At 36.7% G+C, this 9,892-nt stretch overlaps 1 protein-coding gene across 2 annotated transcripts in view; it reads right to left on the bottom strand.

Moving 5' to 3' along the window:
- Positions 1 to 2,084: 2,084 nt before the first annotated feature.
- cdc25b (cell division cycle 25B) overlaps positions 2,085 to 9,892 on the bottom strand; it is an 11,449-nt gene continuing 3,641 nt past the window's right edge. Inside the window, exons 1-11 of one of the 2 annotated variants that reach the window (XM_037977690.1) lie at positions 9,479 to 9,886; positions 8,056 to 8,193; positions 7,573 to 7,686; positions 7,353 to 7,487; positions 7,159 to 7,236; positions 6,854 to 7,042; positions 6,102 to 6,206; positions 5,938 to 6,000; positions 5,708 to 5,806; positions 5,222 to 5,467; positions 2,085 to 3,130 (exon numbers count right to left, since the gene is read on the bottom strand). In XM_037977690.1, the coding sequence (XP_037833618.1) occupies positions 2,993 to 3,130; positions 5,222 to 5,467; positions 5,708 to 5,806; positions 5,938 to 6,000; positions 6,102 to 6,206; positions 6,854 to 7,042; positions 7,159 to 7,236; positions 7,353 to 7,487; positions 7,573 to 7,686; positions 8,056 to 8,193; positions 9,479 to 9,574 (1,401 nt within the window). In that variant the 5' untranslated portion in view covers positions 9,575 to 9,886 and the 3' untranslated portion in view covers positions 2,085 to 2,992. Of the gene's footprint in view, positions 3,131 to 5,221; positions 5,468 to 5,707; positions 5,807 to 5,937; positions 6,001 to 6,101; positions 6,207 to 6,853; positions 7,043 to 7,158; positions 7,237 to 7,352; positions 7,488 to 7,572; positions 7,687 to 8,055; positions 8,194 to 9,478; positions 9,887 to 9,892 lie in introns of those variants that run through there. The other variant, XM_017433413.3, reaches the window with a different exon arrangement.

Consider the following 9,892-nt stretch of genomic DNA (forward strand, 5'->3'; position numbering starts at 1 on the left):
CATTTGTTGTAATAATTCCTTATTCTCTAAAATTGTCTTTTCTCTTCCTTTTTTTCCTTTTTCACTAATATTTTCTGAACTATGAATCTTAACAAAAGTATTTACCAACATTTTTGCTCTTTCTCTGTCAGTAGCTGCTGTTATTTCTCCATCATTTAGTATTGGATATCCACTCACTCTTTTAATCTCATTCATCTTTTAAATTGTTGCCCAGACCTTAGAGATATCTGTCTCTCTCCCTATTGAATTACTAAAACTCCTCCAATAATCTCTTTTTGCATTTTTAATAATTCTTCTTACATTTGCTTGCAATGTCTTATATTCATTCAGATTCTGAAAGTTGTGATTTCTTTTTAATAATGTGAAAGCTTTATTTTGTTTCTTGATAACTTCAGTACTCTGATGTTCACCAGGGCACCAACCTTCCTTCCTTTCCCCCGCCTTTCTTCCTTATAGCCTGATTAGCTGCTTCTAAGATAGCATTACAGAAAAATTTAGATCATCAATACTACTATTCATATCCACTTGTTCCATTTTTATTTCACTACTATTTCTAAAGGTTTCCCAATCTGCAGACCTAAAACACCATTTCTTTATCCCTTCTATTCTATACCTCTCTATATTTAACTTAATTTCAGTCACAATAGGATAATGATCACTCTCTATAGTTGTTTTATTGAAAACTTGTCACAAACAAACACCTGCTAGAGAATTTGAAACTAATGTTAAGTCAACTGCTGACTCTGTGTTATCTCTAAAATTAATTCTGGTTCCACTCCCATCATTTAGACATACCAAATTTTTAACATCCATTATTTCTTCTATTATATCCCCATTTTGATCATTATGATGACTCCATAATGAGCTATGCCCATTACAGTCCCCACACCAAATAACTTTACCCTTTAAATATACCCCAAGTTCCTCCAATAAATCTATTGAAAGTCTTTTACATGGATTATAAAAGTTAATTATTTTAAATCGTCCATTTACTGTCCAAATTTCAGTAACAATATATTCAAACTCTCTTCCCTTAGCCAATAGTCTAAATTGAATTCCCTGTTTTCTGAATGTTATACACCCTCCTCCTGATCCTCCCTCTCTATCTCTTCTAATGCTTTCATATCCTTTTATAACAAAATCAAGATTTGGTTTAAGCCAAGTTACCTGAATGCATATATCTAGATCTTTAAATTCTCTAATAAATCCTTTAAACTCCTGTCCATTTGCAATAAGGCTTCTAGCGTTCCATTGTAAGATGATCAGTTTTTGTTTTCCTGTCCTCCTGCCTTTTCTTCTGCCCCTAGTCTCTTATTTATGTGATCCCAAGATATGGCTTTCTTCGTCACAAACGCTCCTCTGATAAACGCAATTTAATCTGCGTGCCGCTGACAGCGGATATGAGAGCCGCTAATCTCTCATCTCTGCGTATGGCCCTTCTCAACGGAGTGTTTTTATCTGAATTCACTGACTTCTTGGCCTCTATCATTAAGCTGAAGAATGTTTTAATTTTGGGTGATTTTAATTTACATGTTGATGATGACCTTTTTTTCACAATGAAATGGATAATTTTACCATTTCAAAACATTGGTATTAGTGGTATGAATTAGTATGTATTGGGAGTGGAACTTGTGTGTGTGCATGTGACTCAAAAACCTGATTCTTTTTTGTGAGTAATTCATTTAAACTCAAATCAATAAAAATACTGAATTTTCACATCCCTAGTATAACAATATTTTCCAAGTCTGACAAAAACTGCTACAACTCTGACTATTATAGGTTTTTAATTTGCTAATGGGCTTGTAGTCTAAAAATAGTTTATTTTCATCTCTACTATAACACAAGTAACATACATGTGTTTGTGATTTCTAAGTCAGAGACCTAAACACTAAGATAGCTACATTAAACATTCAACCCAAATCTTATGGTTGATGAAAAAAATAATATTAATTATGTTCATACTTTACATATATTTAGCAGTAAAAGCATTCTGGACTTTCTAGACTTTAAGTAGAAACTCTGCAAAAAAAAAAAACTCAAATTCCAAGTTTTGCCCAACACAAGTCATAGAAAGAGAGGCGTCTTTATGATCCACTTGGATGCACACTGGATCTTTATTTCAGCAACTTCCCCAAAAGCCTGTGCCAAAATATCTAAGCCACCTGAATCATTTTAAGATTGACATTGTTTCTGCAGGGGGTAAGACATTTTATCTCTAGAAATTAAGAAGGAGAATAATAATAATAATAATAATAATAATAATAACAAGGAAGATGTTAGACCTAAAATCTTTTCACTCTTGCTGACCTGCAGCACTTATTTATATATAAAAAAACAGGTATGTTATGTATGCTTTGGTATCCAACCAAGAAAATGATTAAGTATTGCAACTGATCAGAAAGGAGAAAAAAGAACAAGTCTAGTCATCTTTTCCATTGTTTTCAATTATCTAATGAAGTAGCACACAGATAACATGATGGTCAAAATAAGGTTAAACTCAAAAATGCATACAAAAAAAACTGCATCAAAAAGCACCATACTAACTCAAGATATTAAAATTAAGTGCTTAAATAGGATCAAACAAGAGGAAAATAAAAATACTTCAAGAATATACTGAAAGAAACTTAAAATCTTTGCATGTTGGTTCAGTTGTATTATTGCAATCTGATACTGAATGTGTAGCCAATGCCAGTACATTTATTTCAAAAGTTAAAACAAACAAAACTAGAACAGGCAGTACATGCAGGTGGCTTTCAAAAATAAAAAATTAAAATTAAAAAAATAAGTTTCATTACTGTTTCTTGGCATTCTCATTTAAGGCATTTCCTGTCTAAGATTTGCATAAATATCTAATCTTCCTGCAGTTATAAATTCTGTGACCTTAAAAACAATCAAACAAAATTTTTAAAAAGCCTATTGTTGCTGGTAGGTGGGTGAGGCAGTTGTGCTGACTCCGTTAATGGGAAGGCAGTTTGGAAAGATGAGGAGGCGCTCACTTATTTAAGCGACAATACATGTCTCTCTTGCTGCGCTCACCAGCCCAAGTGCGACTTTTGTGGCGAAATTTCCTCAGGTCCTCCTTAAAGTCTTCATGGTGCATAGGTCGATAGGACTGAGGCTCACACTGGGACTGCACAGGAAAATGAGATGTAGTAAGAGCAGTGAAAAATTTAGAGTTGCACTGAAATGTTTACGATGGCCAAAAAGGAGGTTAAACCAAAAATAACTTCTGATGTGACAAATATCTGAAACCAATACACCGATCACTAAATTCTGAGACTAAGGCAAAGATGTGTAGAAGTAAACTGACATTAAAAAGAATCATGTGCACCTGTCACAATAGCCACAAAAATATCAGACAGTGGATTTGTTCAGAAATAAAGGTAGACTTCAAAAATTAGCCATGTCAAACAGTCTTTTGTGGTCATTTATTAAAATTGCTATACTAGTTCAGAGTTTAAAGGTCTGATTAAGTTGTGACAACCTCATTATCAAAACAGGAAATATTTATTCCATTCTTGAGCTCATGATTGAATATAACTGGGCCCATGAGCCAATCGGCTCCCAGGACATACTTCTTGACAATGCATACCCACTCACAGGTGCAGCTGATGACAACAGACATTAAACATTATGGGAGCATAAGTTATCAGCCTTGCGAGGCTATTTGGCCAGTCATCCTCAACAATCTGAAGTAGTTTGAAAAGAAGATGAACAAGACCAAAGAAGTGACTGTTATTAGCTGACGAAGACCACGAGTTCTTGATAAGGTAGAAAAGCTGCTTTTGATTTGGAACAATGACAAACAGGTAGCTTCCATGAATACAATCCACGAGAAAGCAAAGCTGCTGCAACTCAATTTGATTAGCAAAACTTCAGGATTCTCTACTAATGGCAACAGATTTAATGTGAGGAGTGACTGATTTGAGAAGCTTAGAGAACAAGAACTCAGTGTTGTGCACTATGGTTAGGTGGGGTTTCCTTTGGGAAAAGACGCCAGTGAGAAACTACCATTATTATGGACCAACAGATGATCTCCATCTTTTTATTTTCCTCCATCTTTAACAAACTGTACAACAAGACACTGTTTGAGAAGTGCTTTGAGGTGACAGAAAACACCAACCTGAGAAAAATTGAAAAAGTAATTGAATTTGATAATATTTTACAGAATGTCAAAAAATATAATGTTCAAAAACAGCAGTGTTGACATCTTTTTTTTTTTTAAAAGGAACTCAAAAATGTATAAACTAAGAAATGCTTGAAGATTTAACTTTCCTGAGAATTATAAAATAATATTTAGCTGCATAACCCCAGCTTCTGATAACTGCTTCACCTCTGTGGCACATGGAGTCGACCAACTTCTGGCACCAGTCAACAGGACATTTGTACTACGTTCCACAATTCTTCTGCATTTCTCGTTTTTGCCTCATGAACAGCATTTTTTGACAGCCCACAAGTTTTCTATGGAATTAAGGTCCGGGGATTGTGCTGGCCACTCCATTACTTGAATTCTGTTTGTCTGGAACCATGATTTTGCTCGCTTGCTGGTGTGTTTGGGGTCATTGTCTTGTTGAAACGCCAATTTCAAGGGCATTTCCTCTTCAGCATATGGCAACATGACTTCTTCCAGTATTTTGATGTACTCAAACTGATCCATGACCCTGGTATGCAATAAATAGGACCAACACCATAGTACGAGAAACATCTCCATAACATGATGCTTGCACCACCATGCTTCACCATCTTCACTGTGTACTGTGGCTTGAATTCAGTGTTTGCAGGACGTCTGACAAACTGTCTGTGGCCCTTAGACCCAAAAAGAACAGTCTTTCTCTCATCAGTCCTCAAAATATTACACCATTTGTTTTTAGGCCAGTCAATGTGTTCTTTGGCAAATTGTAACCGCTTCAGCACGTCTTTGATAAAGGGGGTGAATGTTAATTCAACTACTTATTTTACATAGAAAACTTTAATTGGTATTACTCTGTAAAATTAATTTCACTTTGAATCTGAATGTTTTTTTGTTTTCTTTTCTTTTTAAATATTTTTTGTAAAGAAGGTCAATTTATAGTGATCATGACTGATTTGTGATAGCAATAAAAGCAGAAAACATCCAATGGGGTGAATACTTTTGCAAGGCACTGTACATATTAGGAAGATAAACAGTATTTTCTTTTCAATGATAAATTAATTAAATCAAGAAGAATACATCCAAACTAACCTGAAAATGAGGGAAGAAGTTTTTGTATCCACCCTTGAGGATGTAGAGCTCAGGGTAGTGGAGGTTGGGATACTCATTCATGGCACGGTCTCGGGCCCTGACAAATCGGCACATTTTAGGGCCGCGTTCTGACGAGAACTCGCAGTGAAAGATGATGACTACTCGCTTGTCTGGACAGGATGGGACAGTCGGTGTCCTCAGGAGAAAATTCTCCACCTCGTCTTCCTGGTGAAGGTTTAGAGCTCCCTGGGACAAATAAGCAAAATGCTTACTGCATCCTAAGCATAGTAACACTTGGTGTGAATACTTAAATGATGCTAAAAACACTGACATGAGATATGAAGGTAAAACAATTACAAAGACAAAAATTTCCAAATCCAATTAATTGGTGCACTAAAATGTCTGTACTTAAACCTCTTATAGGCCTTCTCTGGATCTTTTGCACCATTCTCAGTAATTAAATGAGTACACATTGTGCTGACTTACTTTGATGTGTCCACCTTCAAACTCATAGGGGTAGCGGCAGTCAATGACAATGACATGCTCAATTAGATGATCAAACCGACCAGTCAGAGCTGCCATCATCTAAACACCATAAGAAACACGTGCCGTTATTCTGGTGTCAGTATTTAATGATTCTGAATATTTTAAAAATAACCAGTAAAATCACTGAAGATGCACAAGCCCAAAATTTTGACAGGCACGTGTCTACTCACCATTTCTGAAGTAATGTACTTGAGGTCTTGGTGATCCCCGTCCACTGTAGGAAGCGCAAAAGGCTTTGGGGAAAAAAAAAAAAAAAAAAAAAAGGAGAAGGAATTTAAAAATGATATTGGACTGTAAAAGCCCCCCCACACACACAACTTTGTTTAGGAGTTACCTTAGTGAAGTCTCCTATTAGCTCATTAGAGCCAGTCTGCCTGTCAAGCAACTTTTCAATCTCTGCTTGACAGAACGACTTGGACCTTTGGAGCAGTGAACAACCCTGGAAGGAAAGGAGTCTCTTAAAAAGGAGGCAGCTACAGAAACACAGTCATTTAAAAAAATGTTTTACCTACTTTAAAATAAAAAATAAATCTATAGTCTCTGCAGCCAAACTATCAATAACCTTGTCTTGAGCTACAGTACAGGATGAAACTGTCTTTTCAGTCTGTCACACAGTAATTTAATGCATCTTCAGTATTAAACACCATAATGCTACCCCTCCACAAACGGAACCCTGGAGATTATACTGCAGCAGGATCACAATAACTAAGCCAACAAAGATTTTTTTTCTGAAAATTATTAGATATTAGTATAAAAAAAAAAAAGCAAACTGGACTGATAAAGACCTTTAATAAAAAATAAATCTGTGTCAGCAGGTCAGAACTGTACAAGAGTTTGGTAAATGACATTAACCTACAAAACCAAAATATATACATCTCTAGTTTTAAAATGTTTCTTTCTATTTTCTTAATTCCTATTGAAAGTGTTTAAGTTGATCAAATCAATGCTGTATTTTTTTTTCTTCTAATATTTCATGTGCAGAGGTGGTTTGAGTGCAGGGACAGTTTCCCAGATGTTGCATCTAGCATTAGGATGTGGCTGCTGAGTTAATTGTCGTGTCAATGTTCATCCAAGCAATAAACTCACCATTCTTGGAGAGTCAAAGTTTCGGTCCATGGTGGTGACTTGGGTTCCTGCCAGGCTCCGTCGTCTCTTAACCCTAATAGGTGTGTTTTCGTCTGCGGGGCAGTCAGGGCGCTTCACAGAGGGACGGGACACTGGGCTTGGCATGGAGGGTGAACGAAACAGGTTGCGTGGCCGACATCGAATTACAGGCTAAAGATTCAGGGAAAACAAAGATGAATTTTTATGGTGAATATTTTTTTTTTTTTATTTCTTGGCTTTAAGACAACTAGCAATTTAGTCCTGAATGAACAATCGTGGAGACTTACAGAGTCATCCCTTGTGCTGTCAGTCATCAGTGGGGCAGTGAGCAAGCTTGCCATTCCTGTTGGCATCCCCGAGTCATCCTGCAAGCAACAAAAAAGTAATATCAGATATTATGAGGCATTACTCTTACTTATAGCACAGTAGAAAAAAGTGATTTAATTCAATAAATCCATAATTGTCTGCGGTGCCACCTCACCTCCATGTTGCCATCAAGCATCTCTAAAAAGCCATCATCATCATCGTTTAGAGATGAGGTAAGGGAAGAACGTCTCAGAAACACGGGGCTTGAGTCATACAAGTCAAGTTGCTGGACTGCAGGAGGTGAAGACAGCTGAACAAAAACGAAAAATGCACAAAGTCAGTCTCCTTCTAAAATCACGTCACCACATGGACAGATTCTTTATATGTTCTCGTACCATGAGAGCTGGTGCTGAGCTGGGACGGAGGGCAAAGACATCATGTTCACTACTGAAGGAGCGCGCACAACTCCGTGACACAGGTCTGGACGGTTTTTTAAACTCAAAACCTCCCTGACAAAAACAAACACAAAAAGCAAGACATTTTACATGTTTAGAAGCATTACCAAATTCACAAAGTCAAGAAAACTTTTTCTACTTACAATATTTCTGGAGGCATTTATCATTTGCTACAGATACAAGCTTTTGTTGTTAACCTGTTTTAATCATTCAATACAGACATGCCTATTACACTACTCACACGAGTGATACAAAAAGGAAAGAACTCAAATGTAATCCAAAAGATACAATGTCTTCATCCTGGTAACAATCTTAAAGTTAACAGGTTAAAATCTCAGCTGTGATAGTACCCGTCTAAATAAAATAAAAAAACAACATATGTAAAAGGATGTCAAGGAGGTTTCTAACAAAAATGTCACTAACCTCTGGCATGTTCTCTTTGTTGTCATGTTGACAAACAGATGAGGAATTTATTTGGGAAGGTTGATGGCCAAATATTCCGTAATGTTCAGAGTCTGACTCTTGTCCTTTCAGACATGGACTGAAGCCCAGGAGCTGGAGCTAATGTTGAGGAGACAAGAATGTACCAGTTAGTGAGGCTCTGCAAGCATTAAAGGTCAATTGAAATCAAATCTCAAAAAATTGACATTTCATGAATTTTATTTTTCAAGTAAATCCACACAACATTCCAGGGAGCCATTTTTCTGACCTAAAACTTAAAATACTTGTTTTTAAGTCAATAAGTTCTTAAGTGGGGCGAAGGTCCATTCGTGCATTGTGCCCCAGCCAACCCCTAAAACAGTGCTGAAGAACGAAGAAGCCGCTACTGTCCGACTGTTTAGAAGAAGAAGCCTTTTTTGAATACAAAGAAATGCCTGAAGACTTCACGAGAGTCATGGATATACCAACATAGAATGAACATGAACCTGAACAGACTGAGCAGCTCATACCTTTTAATGACAGCACATGTTCATGTCATGTTTGAAGTCAAAGTTCCTGTTTCTCGTCTGCTTCTCTGTAGCAATGTCTTTCTCTCCATTTGCCTCTTTAAAAGTAAAAATAGTTGGCAAAAGGCCCTGTTTTTTGGTGTGAAGCCAGTTTGCCACATTAACAAGGATCAGAGCTTGCGATGCTCCTCTTTGAAATGGTCCAAACCATTGATAGCAATTCCCACATTGGAGCTTATGGATTTAAATCTGAGGAAGGTTTTTAATCTTTCAGGAAGCCAAAACAATTAAACTCTGGTGTTTTTTTCTGGCCACTTTGAACAATTAATACCAACAAACTGAACCCTGTTGTACCAGTAAGGATGGGTACCTTTGACACTTGAATCGATTTGGTGCCAATATCCAGTACCTGGGAATCTGTATCGGTACTCAACGGTACCAATTTTCAGTACTTTTGTGTGCGTTGTTTTTTAATAATAAACTATTTTTTTCTTTATCTAACATTTATTTCTTAATATATAAAATTTAACAAATATATCAAGACCACATCCAACTCCTTGTATTGTAACATCACAGTTGTTTAATGAATGTCTTTAAAGTAAAAACTGTTCAGAACAACTAATGCAACGTTTTGTCTTATTGCACAAATTAAAATCCAGCTCCATGTATTCTTATGAAGAGTCGCTGACAGATGCAGGCGTGCTAACTGTGGCTAATGAAGGAGTTATAGATCTGAGGCCGTTGGAAAATTGTGCACTCTTCAGCCTTAAGAAAAATCTTGTGCTTAACCAGGTGCTTTCTCAAATTATAGGCGTGTTTCCACTGCTGGCCTTGTACTTTGCGTCACAAATATTGCAACAAGCATAATTTGCATCGCATTTTGAAAAGTGGAGCCATACCTCTGAGCATTTTCTATCGGCCATGCTTCTATCGGTCATGTTTACTGAACCAGTGGCTGCTGACGTCATTACGCTCTTGCACGTGCTATGCTGCATTCAGGACAAGCATGGAAAATTCCCCACTCTTCCTCCATACTGTCACAATGAAGTACCGTATTTTCCGGACTATAAGTCGCTCCGAAGTACAAGTCGCACCAGCCATAAAATGCATAATAAAGAAGGAAAAGACATATATAAGTCGCACTGGAGTATAAGTCGCATTTTTGGGGGAAATTTATTTGATAAAATTCAACACCAAGAACAGACATGTCATCTTGAAAGGCAATTTAAAATAAAAATAGAATAGAGGCAACAACAGGCTGAATAATTGTACGGTATGCTATGTTACACGACACATAAACAACGAACTGAGAA

Source organism: Kryptolebias marmoratus, linkage group LG10, assembly GCF_001649575.2.
Source record: "Kryptolebias marmoratus isolate JLee-2015 linkage group LG10, ASM164957v2, whole genome shotgun sequence".
Lineage (NCBI taxonomy): Eukaryota > Metazoa > Chordata > Actinopteri > Cyprinodontiformes > Rivulidae > Kryptolebias > Kryptolebias marmoratus.